At 42.3% G+C, this 22,137-nt stretch overlaps 1 protein-coding gene across 2 annotated transcripts in view; it reads left to right on the top strand.

The window, feature by feature from the left end:
• Positions 1-22,137, top strand: part of LOC116256790 (phototropin-2-like) — a 106,726-nt gene that overhangs the window by 56,262 nt on the left and 28,327 nt on the right. For both annotated transcript variants that reach the window (XM_031633276.2, XM_050078315.1), the window contains 4 exons: positions 1,937-2,013; positions 4,558-4,642; positions 4,804-4,884; positions 5,308-5,411. In XM_031633276.2, the coding sequence (XP_031489136.1) occupies positions 1,937-2,013; positions 4,558-4,642; positions 4,804-4,884; positions 5,308-5,411 (347 nt within the window). The remainder of the gene's footprint in view (positions 1-1,936; positions 2,014-4,557; positions 4,643-4,803; positions 4,885-5,307; positions 5,412-22,137) is intronic.

Genomic DNA, 22,137 nt, shown 5'->3' with positions numbered 1-22,137 from the left:
GTACCAGGGTCAAAAATGACTCTACACTTTAAATCAATAGCAAGCTGCTTAACAGATAACAAATTAACAGGAAACTGTGGAGCATAGAGCACGTGGGTAATAGTGCCTAAATGTGGGAGATAAATATCACCGCTGCCCAATACAGGAGATAGCTTGCCATCTGCCAGTCTGACATGCTGTGGTGTAGAGAACCTGACTAATGATGAAAAAATATGTGGTTGATTACAACAGTGCCTGGAGGCGCCAGAATCTATCATCCACATCATATCTGGGTCATCGGTAGGAGCACCAACAGAGAGGGAAGAGTCTATCACAGTCGTGCAGGCATATGAGAAGGAATTTCCAGCCATCTTGTAGTCATTGGAACCCTCAGACACATTACCATCAGCCATAGTAAAATTCCAACCAGAATTGTATTCACAATATGTATGTATAAGGTGCAGTAGTTAACTTCAACCAAGGCACAACAGCATAGAAGAATCTAGAACACACTTATGGCTCTAATCATCAACTCAGAAATTCACTAAAACAGGCAGCAACATAGGCACTAACTCAGGCAGCAACTCAACAAAATAATTTCAGCCGATGGCTGCAACACAAGCAGGAACTTTACGATTAGCAGCAGTCCACAACTAATGAAACCTCAACTTATAGATTTCATATCCACGATCTGTGGATCATTCTGCTCCTCACATCAAATTATATCCACAAGCAGTAGATTGACTCTGCCCCACACGGTCAACATAAAAATCTGATTACAGCAACAATAATCTCTACGAGATCCACTTAAGGATCAGGTTGAACAGAAACACAAAACAAATTGGCGGACTGTTTTCAGACGTGGATAGCAGGCAGCACTTTCAGATGTCGATAATAGGTAGCAAACAAGCACAAGTTTGACAGTAGAGAAAACTTGTCTCACTTCAACGATGCAGAGAGAAAACAGAAATCTGCCTACTCCATACAATTTCAAACTTGTCTCACTTCAACGATGCAGGAAAAAGACTGAACCTGCCCACACGACATACCTTTGCCTGTGAGAATCCACCAGGCATCACACGGCTAAACAAATCAAACTGCCCTAGCAGATCCGACATTCTTTGGCCTGCACATCTTCCACGGCTGCACTTGAGTTAGATTTGATTTTGCAGCAAGGTCTAATCTGATTCACCATTTCAGCTACGTGATAAGCTTCAACGGCAGCAGCTTTCAGCAACTTCACGACAGCAGCAGCAACACAAGGGTGCTAATCACGTTTTCACATGTTAAAAACGTGATTAGCCCCTATCCAACCAACCAATCAACTTGCTTGTTTTGTAAACAACAAGAACCCTAGGTGTGAAACCCTAGTTTGGCGGAAGAGATGAGAGGAGAAGGGAACCCTAGGCGTGAAACCCTAGATCACACAGCCCTAGGTCTAAAGCTCTAATACCATGTTGAATATTGGAGGAAGAAGGGGACGAGAGAGAGAGAGAGAGAGAGAGAGAGAGAGAGAGAGAGAGAGAGGAAAACACTTTCTTGCTTATTCACGTGACCCTAATCTCATATTAAAAGAGATTAGGGTTGACAACATAACAATTACAAAATCAGTCCACTAAATATAAGAAAATATTTAAAGAACTATTATTCAACTTTCTAATATTGCAGAAATACTCTTTAACACTTCTCACAATATAAGATGCTTTGACTGTTTCACACTATATGCATAAACGAAGCGGCCATGATGCTGAAAAAAAAAAAAATTGATTGTCCTATTAGCATAAGTTGGCCAGTGTCAATGATTGCTGGTTAGTCACTGGTTAATGAGAAGACTTAGCATTAGTTCAACAACTTCTCATTGCAAGACATTAAGAATTTACCCATATATTAAATTTTGCTTTATTTTCTGCTTCTCATCACAATCAAACTCGTAAAATTGTCTCTTTTGCTCTTTTAGATAACTCAACAAGGCGAGAAGATTAATTTGAGACATTTCAAGCCTATAAAGCCATTGGGTTGTGGTGACACTGGCAGGTAAATTTATTGCATATGAATATTAGTGATCGATTTTAATAATACTTGTTATATGGTGATTAATCTTGCATATCTATGGTCTTTCTTTTTCTGGAGAACAAGTATATGAAATATGTCTGTCTCAATTGTTTTATCAAATAAATGTATACAATGTTTTTGCTCAATCATGCTTTTCTCTGGTTTGACTTTAATTATGCCAGAGTTCAATGTAAATGATTGATTAATTCTAATCTTTGCATAGTGCTGTATGTAATGTATTTTCATATCATGAAATATAAATCTGCTTCAATTTCTTATCCTCGCACTATTAGGACTAGGTGAGAGTCATGCAGGGTCATTTCAGCTGGTTGTTCCCACTTATTTAAGAATCATGTTTTTCATGTGCCGTGGTTAAGTAAGCCTACCTGAAGAATTGAGTATCAGGAAAAATACAAGTTATGCAGAGTGACCACAGGGGTTACATGATTCACCAACTTTCCTTCCCAAATATATGCCAAGGATATAGGATCCAAATATAATTTATGCAGAGTGAACTTTAATAGTGACGTGTCACAAATACACTTCATTTTTTCCAGTTCAACTTGGAGTGATCTTAAGTCCTGACATATATCTATTGAGCAAATTAATTAAAAGATAGGGGACTTACTTGCCCAAGTTACCAACCTGTTCAATTTTCTATAACAAGCATTCATTTTGTTTTTTTTCAAGAGAGAAAGGATGTGTATGTCATAAATACACTTATTTTTTTCAAGTTCAGCTTTGAGTATTCTCAAGTCCCAACTTTATTGAGCTCATTAATTGAAAGATAGAGCACTTACCTGCCCAAGTCATCAACATATTCAATTTTCTGTAGCTCAAGCATTCAATGATTTTCCCTTGATTAATTTTACAATAGAAAAAAAAAATTATTTAGAACTTTATTTTATCCATCCCCATTCCTGACCTGCATTTTGAAGGATTGTTGCTCTGTAGTATCAGAGATACTATTCAACTGTTGTATCCCATACTGTTCATAAGATACATTGTGATACGCACCACAAATTTTGAAGAAATCCAAAACTTATACCCTAGTTACATGAGTGTGCATCGCATGATACACAGGTGTAAGAAAAAGCGGACTAGAGCCAGGATTTTTGGTTTTGGGTTTTCAAAGCTCCTTCACACTTGACTTCTAAAGGAGATCTTTCCACTTTGAGGAAGAAAATGTTAATTTGAAGCTAGATTTGCTTCTTAGGATGTTGATATTGAGGAGCCCATGTACATCATGGAAGATATTGAATATGAAGGAGATAATGCAAATGACAATGAGATTTTGGATGAAGATAATGCATCATGGTATTTTCATCTACGTCACACAGGTACAGGGTGCAGGTGTGGTGATTTTCATGAGTGAGCTGGGACCTATATATATGTGTGTGTGTGTGTGCATGTGTGTGACTAAACAAGTCCCATTTATTACCGTTTTTTCAGTTCTCCTTCCTTGCAGGGGATCCTAGGGTGAGGACAATGGCTGTTGAAAAAGAAAAAATGAAGAGAGCGAGAAAGGTTAGGTGAGAGAGTGACAGAGAAAAGAGAGGGTGAACAAACCAGTCTCAAAATGGGAAGGGTGTGTGTGTGTGCATATATGTATATGTGTGTGTGTGTGGTGTAGATATATGTATGTGTGTGCGTCTGTGTACATATACATATACATATGCATACATATATGTATATTTATATATATGTATAAGTAATTTATATTGATCATTTATATATTTCATACATCCATTGCTGTAAAAAGTGCACTTACCACTATAATCCAGATCCAAAATGAAAGATTAGACTTCGGAAAACTTTATATATTCAACTCTTACTTTAATGCCCACTGTTTAAGACATTGAGTTACAAGTAGCTCTTGTAACTCATCCATTCAAGATGATAGGTTCCTACTTTGCCAAAATTCAAGAGATGGCTCGCCTAATGTGATGGCACTGCTAGATTGCTTAATTCACAAAGACACTGGTATCTGTTTGGTCGCTAAATATTATGTAATACATACATCTCAATGTTTATCTCTCTCTTTTCTTTTCTCCCTAACACCAAAAGAATACATAGATAGAACTACACAGATGCTGGTAAGTCTCAGATGTTTCACATTAATGTCATCTAGGGTAGAGTCCTGGAAGAAAATTACTGTACATAGTCCCATCTTCCATGATGATGCCAGTTTGCTGTTTCCAATATAGATACATTCTGAATTTCTAAGGGTACCTACACGGACATGACAATTTATATTTTATACTCTGTAATTAGAATCCTCCCATGATATTGCTTGTCGTTTTCTCTCCATTTCATGAACCAGCTGGTAAACCCTTTAAGTTCTCTATTATGTCTGCTTTAGTGAGCTTTCTTTAAGGTTCTGTGCACACTGGTCATTTCAGCTTTTTAGGTTTCTCAATTTTGTGACTCGTGATGCCGACAATAACTAAATTTTAGTTTGCCATTGCTATTGTGAGACCATAACGTGATATAACTTAAATTTAATCAAAGTTTTTTATGTGACAGTGTTCATCTAGTGGAGCTTAAGGGTACTGGTGAGCTGTATGCTATGAAAGCTATGGATAAGTCAACAATGTTAAATCGTAACAAGGTATATGGAGTGTGCTTTGTACTTCCTATCTCAAATCCTTTATTATGAACTTTGCAAAGTTTGAGACTTAAAATTATCCAATAATTTTTGTTCTGTTCATAGGCAATCAGTGAACTTTTTTTCTCAACTGATGGCTATTGTTGTTTTCTCCTGGAAATCAGGTCCATCGAGCTTGCGTAGAAAGAGAAATAATTTCTATGTTGGATCACCCTTTTCTTCCCACTCTCTATACTTCTTTTCAGGTTAGGTTGCTTATTCTTCTAGTTTAATTGTAAAACTAAGCTTTATGGTGTATAGACATCTAGCAAAGTCTCCAGCGCCATCTGGAGAGCAAGACATGGGCAATTTGGCTGCGCATATGGTTTCTGCCTCATTCTCCTTAGTTTCAAAGAAGTCAAGATGTTCATTATGATGCATGGGTTTGTGCTCAGTTTCTAGGTTGCCTTCAAATTTCTTAGCAGCATGAGCAGTGGCATTTGCAGTGTTTGTTATTGTGCTTGCTTGTACTATGATTTCTTGCTTTTGTTACCACTATGTTCTCCTCTGTACCCATTACTAATTCCATGAGTTTGGTTGACTGCTCAGCTCTTTCTTGATGGATAGCAGAGAATTTTGCCAAAAATAAGTATAATTTTCTGCTCTTATTTTATTTTGGTTTTACACAGACTGCCACACACGTTTGTCTAATAACAGACTTCTGCCCTGGAGGTGAGCTTTTTGCATTGCTTGACAAGCAGCCTATGAAAGTGCTGAAGGAAGATGCTGTGAGGTATAGTGCTTTCCCAATTTGGACAACTATTCCACCAATATGGGTGTAATTGTTTTGCTGTCTCCACAAACTTCTTTCATATTATGAGGTCCTCTTTATTTGGCTTCTATCATTTGGAAATAGGAAACTTGTTGAAAGAAGACATTTTAGTTTCATTTTCAACAAATTTTTTGCTGTCTTAGGTTATACTGCTCATATTATATAAAATATCTAAAAAACCTCCGCTAGTACATGTGGTTCCGAAGCAAACCATTTAGGTGCAGAATTGGAAATATGAACTGATAAATATAAAGTTATTCATATAGGATGGATCTTATATTTTATAATTTATATTAATCAAATATTAGTATTTCCAAAGGATCCTTGTAAGTCTTTAAATATTTTTTATGCTGATGTTTTGGAACCTCTTGTTTTTGTATGATGCAATGTTGTAAAAGCATGTCATAACTTATATTGGTTGGGCCGACCTATACGTTGTATCATAACATATCGCAAACATAATGTAGCGTATCATAAAGTTAAATTTTTAATTAGAAATATTAAAAATTAAGGAAAATAGAGAAGAATCAGAAAAAAACAAGAAAAATGTATTCAGTATAAAAAAATCATCATACATAAGGAATATTCATCATGCGTCATTCATATGCCATAATATATCAACAAAACATTCAAAAATAAGAAATTAGAGATTCAGAATAACATAGTAAGCATCCATCACAATTCTAAACTTGAAAATGTTGTACAATCTTAGTAGTAGAGTCATTCACAAGTTCAAAACCTATAATTATCATCTTTCATCAACGACAATTTTTGTTATTTGCATCAATATCTTCATCCTCATCTTCATTGTCATTTTCTTCATTAATTGTTTCAATCCCTTCTGTTAGAATGCCACCAACATTTCATTGCTCTCCAGCCTCTTCTTCTTCAAAAAGCTTTACTGCTCCTTCAATGTTCAGAAAATCAAGATCGTCCTCATCAAGGATCGCAGATGGTTCTTCTTCAACCCAAGAATCTAATACATCAAAATTGTCAAGGCCAATGGGATCAAATTGAGTGTGATGTTTCATCACAGATACTGCTTCTATTTGCCTAAAGTGCAACAAGAGAAAAAAACAAGTTAACAAATTTTTAAAACATATATTATAATTTGCAATTTTGCATAACAAATGTATTTAATTTACCTTCTTGGTGTTAAAAACCAAAACATGCTCTTTCTTCAAGCTTCCTACCATTCCCACTATGAGAAAGCTTCTCCACTGGCTAGTAGGCTCCCCAAAGTCGATGATTTCTCTGTTTTTTTTTTCTTTTGTGAAAAAGGACAAACTCTCTACCTCCTGTGTCTATTGGAGTGTTTAGAAATAAGGAGAGAGAGAGAGAGAAGCATTTAAAATCATAACACAAAAAAGGGTCGTTTGGCCCCCCTTTTTGTGTTTTTCCCCATATCGTACGATACGGGTGTGTATCGCCTATATCGTATGATACAGTGCATGTATCATACGATACAGGTGATATGCTTATGATACACGAGCGTACCGTGTATCATAAGCATACCATATAGGTTTTCTAAACCTATACTGTATGTGTAGAGATACGAACAAGAAGAAGAGGAAGAGAAGCAATGATCACGATGTAACGTGGAAAACCCTCAACACGAGGGAGAAAAACCACGAATGAGGAGGAGTTGGTGCCCACTAGCAGCCAGACTCTCTCTCTCTTAAGATTATCATTAACACTTAAGGATTAGGGTTACATGACTTAAGTAGAGCCCAAAACGGGCTACAAGGCGGGTCGGGTATGGATCCGACCCGAAACCCACAATCTATCAACACTCCCCCTCAAGTTGGGCGTACATATCAAACATGCCCAACTTGGATACATTCCTCTCAAATGAAGTTGAAGGAAGAGCTTTCGTCAGAACATCAGCAGTTTGGTCTTCAGACTTCATGTAAGGTAAGATCAACTCTTTCGCATCAATCCTTTCCCGAATGAAGTGACGATCAATTTCAACATGTTTTGTTCTGTCGTGAAGTACAGGATTGTTGGCTAAGTTGATTGCAGACTTATTATCACAATACATCTTCATAGGTCCTTCAATCTCTATTCCAATGTCAGTCAACAATATCTTCAACCATAATAACTCTGACACTCCCATAGCAACTGCCCTATATTCTGCCTCTGCACTGGATCTAGAGCAAACATCCTGTCTCTTGCTCCTCCATACAACAAGGTTTCCTCCCAAGTAGACACAGTACCCTGTAGTGGATCGTCTGGTATCACCACAACCTGCCCAATCCGCATCAGAATAGCCCTCGATTTCCACAGTCTCTTGTTTCACATACAGGAGTCCCTTACCAGGATTTTTCTTCAGGTAGCATAGCACTCTGTCCACAGCCTTCAGATGTGCATCGGTTGGCGCATGCATGAATTGGCTCAAAACATTCACCGCAAAGGTGATATCAGGTCTCGTGAGGGTAAGATAAATTAGCTTCCCAACCAAACGTTGATATCTTCCCTTGTCTTCTTCACAGAGAGGCTCTCCATCTCTAAGACTCAACTTGTGCCCAGTGTCAAAAGGGGTAGGAGTAGGTCTACATCCCAATTTACCAGTTTCTTCCAGCAGGTCTAATGTATATTTCCTTTGGTTTAGTACAAGACCAGTACTAGACCTGGCAACCTCCATACCAAGAAAATACCTTAGTTTTCCAAGATCTTTGAGGTCGAATTCTGTAGCCAGTAACCCTTTTAGCTTGATAATCTCCTCCTCATCATCTCCAGTAACAATCATGTCATCTACATAGACGAGCAGGAGAGTAACCTTGCTCTCCTTCTTCTTCACAAACAGAGTGTGATCTCCATTTCCTTGTTTGTATCCATGACGTATCATCACTCTTCTCAGTCGTTCAAACCACGCTCTGGGCGATTGCTTAAGGCCATACAATGCCTTTTTCAGCTTACAACACATTTCTGGTTCTTCATATCCTGGAGGCATATGCATATATACTTCTTCTTCGAGGTCACCATTGAGGAATGCATTCTTAACATCCAGTTGATACATCTTCCACTCCTTCATCACAGCTAGGGATATAACCACCCTCACAGTCTTCATTTTCGCAACAGGAGCAAAGGTTTCCAAGTAATCAATTCCATATTTCTGGCTAAACCCCTTGGCCACAAGTCGAGCTTTATATCTTTCAACACTCCCATCTGGTTTGTACTTGATGGTATACACCCATTTGGATCCAACTAGGTGAGCGGCTTCAGGAATCTTCACCACTTCCCATGTCAAGTTTCTTCTTAGGGCATCTATTTCTTCTTTCATTGCATCGGCCCACTTGGAGTCACTTTGAGCTTCAGCAACAGTCCTGGGAATCACAGCCAAAGAAAGAGTAGAAACAAAGCACTTGTAATCTTTCCCAAGTCTGGAATAAGAAACAAAATTACCAATGGGGTGTTGAGTACATGACCTGACACCCTTTCTCAGGGCAATGGGAAGATCGTCATTCTTCTTTTCAACCTCGTCATGGGTCTCCACGGTCTCCTCGGTAGGACTTGGTTCATCCAGGGAAGGAGTGGCATTGGGATTGGAAGTAGATCTAGCATCACAAGTCATCACCTCTGTCCGAGTACCTCGTCTAGAGTAGAACTGTCCAAACAACTGAGGGCCTTCCTTCTCAATGCTATTGTCACCCCTTTCCTCCTTCTCAGGCACATCAACAGTATTAAGTGATTCTGTTTTCTTGTAGTCCAAAAAATCTATAAACTGAAGTTCCTGTCTCTGAGAATACTCTTCCCTGCCCACAGACTGCTCCCCCTGAAGAGGATTCGCACCAAAGTAAGAGGCATGTTCCAAGAAGGTAACATCCCTCGTAACATAAGCTCGACCAGTAATAGGATCAATACATTTGTATCCTTTTTGCGTAGGGGAGTATCCAACAAAGACACCTTTGATAGACCTAGGATCAAGTTTCTTGACATTTGGACTGTGATCATGGATAAAACATACACAACCAAAAACACGAGGAGGAAGAGGAAATGGTGGACGACTGCCAGGAAGCAACGAGTGGGGAGTCCTACCATTCAAAACACGACTGGGCATGCGGTTAATAAGATAGGCACTAGTAAGAACTGCATCACCCCAATAGTGTTTAGGAAGATTTCTCTGAAACAAAAGAGCCCTGGTGACATTAAGAAGTTGACGATTTTTCCTTTCAGCTACCCCATTTTGAGGGGGGGTGTAACTACAGGATGTCTCGTGAACAATCCCCCGTTGTCTAAGAAACTCCTCAACAGGCCGACACATGTACTCACGGGCATTATCGGACCTGAAAGTTTTAACATTCGCACCATACTGGGTATGCACAAGAAGAATAAATGTCTCGATGATTCGAGGAACCTCGCTGCGGTCTTTTAACAAGTATATAAATGTAGCACGAGAGAAATCATCAATGAAAGTGATAAAATACTGGAAACCTTGACGGGTATGAATGCCCGAAGGTCCCCATACATCAGAGTGAATCAGAGAAAAAGCTTCATTAGCACAACTAGAAGAAATAGGGTACGAAGCCCTCACATGTTTGGCAAACTGACAAACATCACAAGAAATGGAAGACACATCAAAGGAGGAACACAAGTCTGGAAACAAATGTTTCAAAATCCCAAAAGGTAAATGCCCAAAACGTTCATGCCAGTACATAAAAGACTGAAGACAATCTTCTCTTCTCTTATCTGTCTTGCGGATCGCTGTCAACAGAGCAGTAGCCACACGTATGGGAAGACGATATAATCCATCAGAAGCTAAACCAATCCCAATCCTCTTCCCTGTCACCAAGTCCTGCAAAACACAACGATCGGCAGAGAATATAAGTTCACAATTCAATTCTTTAGTAAGTCTACTGACTGATAAGAGATTTAAAGGAAACTGGGGAACATGTAAAGCGCCCTGCACATGAAATTTGTCCAACAAGGACAGAGTGCCTTCGCCTGCCACACAGGTAGAGGAACCATCTGCAAGAGAAACACGTTCCCTTCCCGAGGACAACTTATACTCATGAAACAATTTTGGATTACCTGTCATGTGATGAGTAGCACCACTATCGACAATCCATTCCCCCACAGAAGAGTTACCTTGATTGCCAATAGCTGCAAGAGCATGATTAGCTGTAGTTCCCTCTGAGGTCTCAGTCTTGTTGACATCGAGCCTGCCCAAATAAGCCCTTAGTTCACGAAGCTGGTCAGCAGAAATGGAGACTTTTTCTCCACTAGAGGCTTGCACCTCAGACACGGGCGGTCTCCCAGTCAAAGATCTCCCTCTGTTCCCCTTCTTTTCTGGATGAAGATCCCAGCAATAATCCACAGTGTGACCTGTCTTCTTGCAGTGAGTGCACCGGCGAAGAGACCTAGATGGGCCGCCAGGACCACGACTCACGAGAGCAGATCTCTCGTTATAGGGCACAAGTTCCCTCTTCCCTTCTTTTGTAACAAGCCTTCTCTGTTCTTCCGCTTCAACACAGGAGTACACATCTTCAATACTGGACACCTCCCCTGAATTCAAAATCTGACTTCGAACACCTTCAAACTCATCATTTAAACCTGCTAAAAATAGGAACACCCTGTTTTCCCATTCATGAGCAACATAGAGCGCCTGATCATGGGGACAATGCCAAGGAATATCAGAATGATAGTCAAGCTCTTCCCACTTGGCTTTCAAAGCCCCATAGTATTCTGCAACAGACGAGGTCCCTTGTCGAATGCCATAGACTGTCTTCATTACTTGGTAAGTACGAATTGCGGTCTTCTTTTGGCCATACATTTGCTCGAGGACCACCCACATGTCTCTAGCAGTCTTCTTCCGAAGGATAAGGGGCTGAATATCGGCGGAAACGGAATTGACAATCCAAGTTTTCACTTGATTATCCTCAAGAAACCAAGTATGCCACACATCACTTGTTCTTGCTGGTTCGGGGTTGCTCCCATCAATATAGGCCATGCGACCACGGCCAGCAATCCCCATGGTCATAGCAGGCGACCACGAGAAATAATTATCCTTGGTGAGGCGAAGAGTGATGACCTGCATGGGAACATTCTCAGTTCTAAAAGCCCCTATTTCAGTGGGATTGGTGTTGACGGTTGACGAGGAAGAGGCTGCCATAATCACAGACCAGTAGGCAGCAAGGGCAGCAAGAAGCAATCACACGATACAACACCAAAAAACGGACAGAGAGCAGGAAACGGAACCAGGCAAAGCGGCGCGGCGCTGGGTGGGAACAGACCAGGCAGTCGGCGCCAGGCAGTCGGCGCGGCGCTGGGCGGAAACAGACCAGGCAGAGCGGCACGGCGCCGGAAAAGGACACGGCGTTGGGCGGAAAAAGACCGCCGCTGGACAGGTCGTCGTTTGGGCAGGCCGACGCTGGGCGGAAGCGGCTGAACGGGAACGCCGCTGGGCAGGGCGTCGCTGAGCGGAAGTAGCAGATTCCTGAGCGGCGCTAATCAGGGCGTCGCTGGGCCGGTTGTCGCTAGGCGGAGACGGCGGAATCCTGAGCGGCGCTGATCAGGGCGGCGCTGGGCGGAGACGGCGGCGGGACGACAGACGACGCTCGGGCACGAGCGTCGGGCACGGGCGAGACGATGAACAGTGTCGGGCGATTCTCCTCTAACACGGGCAAAAGACAACCAGAAACGCCGGAACTTCACGGCTCTGATACCATGTAGAGATACGAACAAGAAGAAGAGGAAGAGAAGCAATGATCACGATGTAACGTGGAAAACCCTCAACACGAGGGAGAAAAGCCACGAATGAGGAGGAGTTGGTGCCCACTAGCAGCCAGACTCTCTCTCTCTTAAGATTATCATTAACACTTAAGGATTAGGGTTACATGACTTAAGTAGAGCCCAAAACGGGCTACAAGGCGGGTCGGGTATGGATCCGACCCGAAACCCACAATCTATCAACAGTATGTATGCGTATGGTACGATACACAACATTAGTATGATGTAGAAGTTCAGTCTTCTTCTAAAGATGATAATCTATTGACTCCAAATTCGAGCAGAAAAGGGCCTCTAAAGGGATAAGATCTTCATGAACTATTCTTGGTACATCATACTTGCAATCTTTCCTTCTTACTTCCTGCTAAGAGCGTGTAAAAGGATGTTAGGTTTGTAAGAATCTTCACAAAGTACTCGTCTCTCCGTATGCAAAACAAATATATTGAGAGGAGAGGATGAAAGAAGACGATGGAGGAAAGGGAGCAGCCGGCTTAACACTGCCCTGCGTTCCTTAATCTTTTAATTAAAGAGAATAACCCTAATAGGTTACAACAGATTTGTACATAAAATTATAAAATATTACAGGAGAGCCACCGCTCAGTAACTTTAGGCGTGTGGATATAAGGAGAATGGATCGGGTCTGAACAGACCCGATCCCCATACGCTAACAGCTCCCCTCAAGTTGTGCATGAGATTTGATCATGCACAACTTGTTCTTCAAATCCCAAAAATGCTGCCCTGTGAGACCTTTGGTAAAAAGATCAGCTATCTGTTCATTGGTGGATATATAAGTAGGCAAGATCTCGGCTTCTTCAACCTTCTGACGAATGAAATGTTGATCAATCTCTATATGTTTGGTGCGATTATGCAAAATGGGGTTGAAAGCAATTTTTATCGCACTTTGATTGTCACATAGTAATTGTAGAAATACGAACAAGAAGAAGACGAAGAGAAACAATGATCACGATGTAACGTGGAAAACCCTCAACACGAGGGAGAAAAAACCACGAATGAGGAGGAGTTGGTGCCCACTAGCAGCCAGACTCTCTCTCTCTCTTAAGATTATCATTAACTCTTAAGGATTAGGGTTACAGACTTAAGTAGAGCCCAAAACGGGCTACAAGGCGGGTCGGGTATGGATCCGGACCCGAAACCCACAAGCTATCAACACTCCCCCTCAAGTTGGGCGTACATATCAAACATGCCCAACTTGGATACATTCCTCTCAAATGAAGCTGAAGGAAGAGCTTTCGTCAGAACATCAGCAGTTTGGTCTTCAGACTTCATGTAAGGTAAGATCAACTCTTTCGCATCAATCATTTCCCGAATGAAGTGACGATCAATTTCAACATGTTTTGTTCTGTCGTGAAGAACAGGATTGTTGGCTAAGTTGATTGCAGACTTGTTATCACAATACATCTTCATAGGTCCTTCAATCTCTATTCCAATGTCAGTCAACAATATCTTCAACCATAATAACTCTGACACTCCCATAACAACTGCCCTATATTCTGCCTCTGCACTGGATCTAGAGCAAACATCCTGTCTCTTGCTCCTCCATACAACAAGGTTTCCTCCCAAGTAGACACAGTACCCTGTAGTGGATCGTCTGGTATCACCACAACCTGCCCAATCCGCATCAGAATAGCCCTCGATTTCCACAGTCTCTTGTTTCACATACAGGAGTCCCTTACCAGGATTTTTCTTCAGGTAGCATAGCACTCTGTCCACAGCCTTCAGATGTGCATCGGTTGGCGCATGCATGAATTGGCTCAAAACATTCACCGCAAAGGTGATATCAGGCCTCGTGAGGGTAAAATAAATTAGCTTCCCAACCAAACGTTGATATCTTCCCTTGTCTTCTTCACAGAGAGGCTCTCCATCTCTAAGACTCAACTTGTGCCCAGTGTCAAAAGGGGTAGGAGTAGGTCTACATCCCAATTTACCAGTTTCTTCCAGCAGATCTAATGTATATTTCCTTTGGTTTAGTACAAGACCAGTACTAGACCTAGCAACCTCCATACCAAGAAAATACCTTAGTTTGCCAAGATCTTTGAGGTCGAATTCTGTAGCCAGTAACCCTTTTAGCTTGATAATCTCCTCCTCATCATCTCCAGTAACAATCATGTCATCTACGTAGACGAGCAGAAGAGTAACCTTGCTCTCCTTCTTCTTTACAAACAGAGTGTGATCTCCATTTCCTTGTTTGTATCCATGACGTATCATCACTCTTCTCAGTCGTTCAAACCACGCTCTGGGCGATTGCTTAAGGCCATACAATGCCTTTTTCAGCTTACAACACATTTCTGGTTCTTCATATCCTGGAGGCATATGCATATATACTTCTTCTTCGAGGTCACCATTGAGGAATGCATTCTTAACATCCAGTTGATACATCTTCCACTCCTTCATCACAGCTAGGGATATAACCACCCTCACAGTCTTCATTTTCGCAACAGGAGCAAAGGTTTCCAAGTAATCAATTCCATATTTCTGGCTAAACCCCTTGGCCACAAGTCGAGCTTTATATCTTTCAACACTCCCATCTGGTTTGTACTTGATGGTATACACCCATTTGGATCCAACTAGGTGAGCGGCTTCAGGAATCTTCACCACTTCCCATGTCAAGTTTCTTCTTAGGGCATCTATTTCTTCTTTCATTGCATCAGCCCACTTGGAGTCACTTTGAGCTTCAGCGACAGTCCTGGGAATCACAGCCAAAGAAAGAGTATAAATAAAGCACTTGTAATCTTTCCCAAGTCTGGAATAAGAAACAAAATTACCAATGGGGTGTTGAGTACATGACCTGACACCCTTTCTCAGGGCAATGGGAAGATCGTCATTCTTCTTTTCAACCTCATCATGGGTCTCCACGGTCTCCTCGGTAGGACTTGGTTCATCCAGGGAAGGAGTGGCATTGGGATTGGAAGTAGATCTAGCATCACAAGTCATCACCTCTGTCCGAGTACCTCGTCTAGAGTAGAACTGTCCAAACAACTCAGGGCCTTCCTTCTCAATGCTCTTGTCACCCCTTTCCTCCTTCTCAGGCACATCAACAGTATTAAGTGATTCTGCTTTCTTGTAGTCCAAAAAATCTATAAACTGAAGTTCCTGTCTCTGAGAATACTCTTCCCTGCCCACAGACTGCTCCCCCTGAAGAGGATTCGCACCAAAGTAAGAGGCATGTTCCAAGAAGGTAACATCCCTCGTAACATAAGCTCGACCAGTAATAGGATCAATACATTTGTATCCTTTTTGCGTAGGGGAGTATCCAACAAAGACACCTTTGATAGACTTAGGATCAAGTTTCTTGACATTTGGACTGTGATCATGGATAAAACATACACAACCAAAAACACGAGGAGGAAGAGGAAATGGTGGACGACTGCCAGGAAGCAACGAGTGGGGAGTCCTACCATTCAAAACACGACTGGGCATGCGGTTAATAAGATAGGCACTAGTAAGAACTGCATCACCCCAATAGTGTTTAGGAAGATTTCTCTGAAACAAAAGAGCCCTGGTGACATTAAGAAGTTGACGATTTTTCCTTTCAGCTACCCCATTTTGAGGGGGGGTGTAACTACAGGATGTCTCGTGAACAATCCCCCGTTGTCTAAGAAACTCCTCAACAGGCCGACACATGTACTCACGGGCATTATCGGACCTGAAAGTTTTAACATTCGCACCATACTGGGTATGCACAAGAAGAATAAATGTCTCGATGATTCGAGGAACCTCGCTGCGGTCTTTTAACAAGTATATAAATGTAGCACGAGAGAAATCATCAATGAAAGTGATAAAATACTGGAAACCTTGACGGGTATGAATGCCCGAAGGTCCCCATACATCAGAGTGAATCAGAGAAAAAGCTTCATTAGCACAACTAGAAGAAAGAGGGTACGAAGCCCTAACATGTTTGGCAAACTGACAAACATCACAAGAAATAGAAGACACATCAAAGGAGGAACACAAGTCTGGAAACAAATGTTTCAAAATCCCAAAAGGTAAATACCCAAAACGTTCATGCCAGTACATAAAAGACTGAAGACAATCTTTTCTTCTCTTATCTGTCTTGCGGATCGCTGTCAACAGAGCAGTAGCCACACGTATGGGAAGACGATATAATCCATCAGAAGCTAAACCAATCCCAATCCTCTTCCCTGTCACCAAGTCCTGCAAAACACAACGATCGGCAGAGAATATAAGTTCACAATTCAATTCTTTAGTAAGTCTACTGACTGATAAGAGATTTAAAGGAAACTGGGGAACATGTAAAGCGCCCTGCACATGAAATTTGTCCAACAAGGACAGAGTGCCTTCGCCTGCCACACAGGTAGAGGAACCATCTGCAAGAGAAACACGTTCCTTTCCCGAGGACAACTTATACTCATGAAACAATTTTGGATTACCTGTCATGTGATGAGTAGCACCACTATCGACAATCCATTCCCCCACAGAAGAGTTACCTTGATTGCCAATAGCTGCAAGAGCATGATTAGCTGTAGTTCCCTCTGAGGTCTCAGTCTTGTTGACATCGAGCCTGCCCAAATAAGCCTTTAGTTCACGAAGCTGGTCAGCAGAAATGGAGACTTTTTCTCCACTAGAGGCTTGCACCTCAGACACAGGCGTTCTCCCAGTCAAAGATCTCCCTCTGTTTCCCTTCTTTTCTGGATGAAGATCCCAGCAATAATCCACAGTGTGACCTGTCTTTTTGCAGTGAGTGCACCGGCGAAGAGACCTAGATGGGCCGCCAGGACCACGACTCACGAGAGCAGATCTCTCGTTATAGGGCACAAGTTCCCTCTTCCCTTCTTTTGTAACAAGCCTTCTCTGTTCTTCCGCTTCAACACAGGAGTACACATCTTCAATACTGGACACCTCCCCTGAATTCAAAATCTGGCTTCGAACACCTTCAAACTCATCATTTAAACCTGCTAAAAATAGGAACACCCTGTTTTCCCATTCATGAGCAACATAGAGCGCCTGATCATGGGGACAATGCCAAGGAATATCAGAATGATAGTCAAGCTCTTCCCACTTGGCTTTCAAAGCCCCATAGTACTCTGCAACAGACGAGGTCCCTTGTCGAATGCCATAGACTGTCTTCATTACTTGGTAAGTACGAATTGCGGTCTTCTTTTGGCCATACATTTGCTCGAGGACCACCCACATGTCTCTAGCAGTCTTCTTCCGAAGGATAAGGGGCTGAATATCGGCGGAAACGGAATTGACAATCCAAATTTTCACTTGATTATCCTCAAGAAACCAAGTATGCCACACATCACTTGTTCTTGCTGGTTCGGGGTTGCTCCCATCAATATAGGCCATGCGACCACGGCCAGCAATCCCCATGGTCATAGCAGGCGACCACGAGAAATAATTATCCTTGGTGAGGCGAAGAGTGATGACCTGCATGGGAACATTCTCAGTTCTAAAAGCCCCTATTTCAGTGGGATTGGTGTTGACGGTTGACGAGGAAGAGGCTGCCATAATCACAGACCAGTCTAGCTACGGGTGAAGCCCAGTAGGCAGCAAGGGCAGCAGGGAGCAACAGCACAATACAACACCAAAAAAGGTAGAGAGCAGGCAACGAGAGAGGCAGCACCGGAGAAAAAAAAAAAACCGAAGCAGAACGGCGCGGCGCTGGGCGGAAACAGACCGCCGGAACCAGGCAGAGCGGCGCACCGGCGGAAGCAGACCGCCGGAAAAAGACACGGCGGTGGGCGATGCGTCGGATGACAGAGAGGAACGCCGCTGGACAGGGCGTCGCTGGGCAGGCCGACGCTGGGCGGAAGCGACTGAACAGGAACGACGCTGATCAGGGCGTCGCTGGGCCGGTCTTCGCTAGGCGGAGACGGCGGAATCCTGAGCGGCGCTGATCAGGGCGGCGGGGCAACAGACGAAGCTCAGGCGTCGGGCACGGACGTCGGGCACAGGCGTCGGGCGTCGGGCATAAGCGTCGGGCAAGGGCGTCGTGCGAAGCTCGGGCACGAGCGTCGGGCACGGGCGATGAACAGTGCCAGGCGAGACGATGAACAGTGCCGGGCGAATCCTCCTCCAACACGGGCAAAAGACAAACCAGAAACGCCGGAACTTCACGGCTCTGATACCATGTAGAAATACGAACAAGAAGAAGACGAAGAGAAACAATGATCACGATGTAACGTGGAAAACCCTCAACACGAGGGAGAAAAAACCACGAATGAGGAGGAGTTGGTGCCCACTAGCAGCCAGACTCTCTCTCTCTTAAGATTATCATTAACTCTTAAGGATTAGGGTTACAGTCTTAAGTAGTGCCCAAAACGGGCTACAAGGCGGGTCGGGTATGGATCCGGACCCGAAACCCACAAGCTATCAACAGTAATGATGACCGAACAATAGGAAGATTGAGCTCCCCAAGTAAATGACGTAACCATGACGCTTCAGCCGTCCCTGCAGCCATTGCTCTATACTCTGCCTCAGTGCTAGATCATGCAACAGCACGCTGCTTTTTACTGCTCCAACAAATGAGATTAGAATCAAGAAAGAGATAGAAATCTGAAACTGATCGTCGGTCATCGGGATCGCCTGCCCAGTCGGCATCAATATATGTATATATGCTATATCCAAGATAAACATTGGAACATTTTGTGTAGACTAGTCCATCTCCAAGAGTAGCTTTGAGATGTTGTAGGATCCGCTTAGCGGCTTCTATATGTCCTTCAGTGGGTGCATGCATGAACTGAGAAATCTGATTTACAGCATATACTATGTCTAGGCGAGTAAAGGTAAGGTATTGTAACATACCAACAATGCTGCGATAGAATGTGGGATTGGAATATGCAGCAGTTCCATCAGATGCAGTCAATTTAATATTCAGAACACTGGGGGTAGTGATGAGTTTGCAATTAGTCATACCTGCCCTGTCCAAAATATCAAGGGTATACTTGTGCTGTGTAAGAGTCAAACTATCATTTGTCCTGTCAAGTTCAACACCCAAAAAATATCGTAATTCTCCCATATCCTTCATCTTGAATTCTTGCTTCAACATACCTTTAACATAAGATATATGTGAAGAAGAATTCCCAGTTATAACAATATCATCAACATAGATAAGTAACCAGGTGGTAGCTTCTCCAGTGCGATAGATAAACAAAGAGTGATCGAGAGAGCTTCGGAGAAAACCAACTTGTTGTATGTGATGAGAAAAACGATCAAACCATGACCTAGAAGCTTGCTTCAACCCATATAGAGACTTGTGTAATTTGCAAACCCATTTTTGAGAATCATGAGTAGTGTAGCCAGGAGGTTGCTCCATGTATACCTCTTCCTTAAGAATTCCATGAAGAAAAGCATTTTTGACATCTAACTGAAAGAGAGACCATCCATACGAGACTGCAAGAGAAATAATCACACGGATTGTTCCCATCTTGATGACTGGACTGAATGTTTCATCATAATCTTTCCCATATTGCTGAGTGAAACCGCGCGCCACAAGTCATGCTTTATACCGATCAATGCTACCATCTGGTTTATATTTCAGTTTATAAACCCATTTGGATCCCACAACATTCTTATCAGCTGGACGAGGGACAATCTGCCAAGTCTGACATTCATGCAAGGCTGCCATTTCCTCATTCATAGCTTCACCCAACATTTTTCTTTACTCGCATTGTGATAAGATGTTGGTCCCACCTTTTTGCTGACTTCTGTCATAAACAGCTGAAAATCCAAAGAAAAATTGTTATAGCTCACCCATCTATCAATAGGATGTCGCACGCATTGTGATTGGCGTGGAACTGCAGTAGGAACTGATCGCCTAGAATACACCAGGCCTGAGAACCGATTATGTATAGGTGGCTCACTGGGCTGAGAAGATGAAGGCATGCTGTCCAAGGAAGTAGTGCTGCTCAAGGAACTACTTACAGATGTCTCGGGCTCATTAACAACTTGCTCATTGTGCTCAGTCAACATTGCTGCCCCTTGTCTTAAGATTTCAGCATGAAGCCAAGTATCATAAACTTCATTTTTGTCCTTGAGTGTCACAGAAGTAGCCTTGGGATCCTGTAACTTGTTCTCATCAAAGACAACATGCCGTGAAATATGTACACGCCCAGTTTTAGGGTTATAACACCTATAACCCTTGTAATTTTCTGCATACCCTATAAATCTACATAAAACAGCACGATCTTGAAATTTGTTTCGCAAGGAAACATCAACATACACATAGCACACACATCCAAAAACACGCAACTCCTCATAACGTGGCTGTTCTTGCTGTAAAAGAAAAAATGGTGATTTTCCATCAAGCAAAGCCAATGGCAATCGATTTATAACATGTACAGCCGTATGGAAAGCCTCGGTCCACAATGTCATAGGTAAGTCTGTTTCATGCATCATGCTGAGTGCACTTTCAACAATATGCCTATGTTTCCTTTCAGCAATTCCGTTTTTCTGAGGTGTATGCGGACATGAAATTTGTCTAGTGATCCCATTATCTAGTAAGTACTCAGTAAATTCATTAGAAATAAATTCACCACCACCAACACATTGAAAATGCACAATATTACTGGAGTATTTATTTTGAACCAAGGCATGAAATTGAGTGAATAAACGAAAAACTTCTGATTTGTGTTTCATGAAATGGATCCAAGTATATCGGGAATATGAATCAACAAAAAATGACATAGTATCTACTCCCAGAAGAAGAAGGAACTGGAGCAGGCCCCCAAACATCAGAATATATTGTGTCAAAAACCTTTGAAGCTCTTTTATTTATTAATTGAAAAGGAAGGGCATGGCTCTTACAGATATGACAACTCGAGCACATGCTGGACTCACTGACAGAACTCAGACTAGACTTATCTAAGAGCCCGTCTGCAACAAGATTTCGAACAAAAGATTGACTACAATGAGCTAACCGACCATGCCAAATGGATGGCTTATTATACTCTGTGACATTGACTTCACTATGACTTGGAAAACATGAATCGGAAAGGTGAGGTTTTGACATTTGTGGAGCTCCTTCAAGGACATACATATCTCCTTTGCGAGTGCCCTCAGCGAATGTCTTCTTGGTTCGAGCATCCTTGACATAAACAGAAGAGGGTGTGAATTCAACAGAGGATTAAGTATCATCAATAAGCTTGGACACTGAAATAATATTTTTCTTGACACTTAGAACAACAAGAACATTCTTTAATGGAATCGAAGAAGAGCCCATAGAAATTTGTACATTTCCAATGTGTGATATTGTGTGATGGGAACCATCTCCCGTGACAACTGAGCCTTTATCTAAATAAGGGAGAGCACTAGAGAGATTACCTGCGTCACCAGTAACATGAGCTGCTGCTCCAGAGTCCACATACCATTCTCCTTGCTCGTTTTGTTTCAAATGAAGCTTAGACAGGGCTGTCATGAGGAGTTGTTGTACGTCTGCTGAAACATTAGATCCAGATGATGATGAAGCTGACCCTGCTGCTGCCTTGTTCTCACGTCTAATCTGATTATTTTTGTTCTGCGGGTTGTGCCAACATTCTGACTTTACATGCCCCCTCTTGTTGCAATAGAAACAAGTCGGAACCCTTCTAGATGTGGCAGAAGTATTGTTCATGCCCTGTGGTGTTGGGAGAATCCCTCTTCCCATTCCTGCCTGAGGAATCCAAGTACGAGTGCGATTCCCTTGCAAGGCATGTGTCCCTGTGATTAGTACATTGTGACTGTTGGAAGGAATCAAATTCTGTCGCTGAACACGACTAGCTTCGTGTTGGAATAACTTAGCCTTGAGAACTTCGAAAGATGGAAGAACAGGTAGGACTTCCAAGGCTGTGCAAAAAATATCAAAATCTGTTCCCAGTCCACTCAAGGCTTGTTGCACTTTGTCCTTGTCGATGACGGGATGTCCAATGGCAGCAAGTTGATCACTTACACTTTTAATTTCATTCAAATATTCCAAAACAGTACGCGTCCCACGCTTGATGTC

Source organism: Nymphaea colorata, chromosome 6, assembly GCF_008831285.2.
Source record: "Nymphaea colorata isolate Beijing-Zhang1983 chromosome 6, ASM883128v2, whole genome shotgun sequence".
Lineage (NCBI taxonomy): Eukaryota > Viridiplantae > Streptophyta > Magnoliopsida > Nymphaeales > Nymphaeaceae > Nymphaea > Nymphaea colorata.
This window is presented reverse-complemented; position numbering and strand designations above follow the sequence as displayed.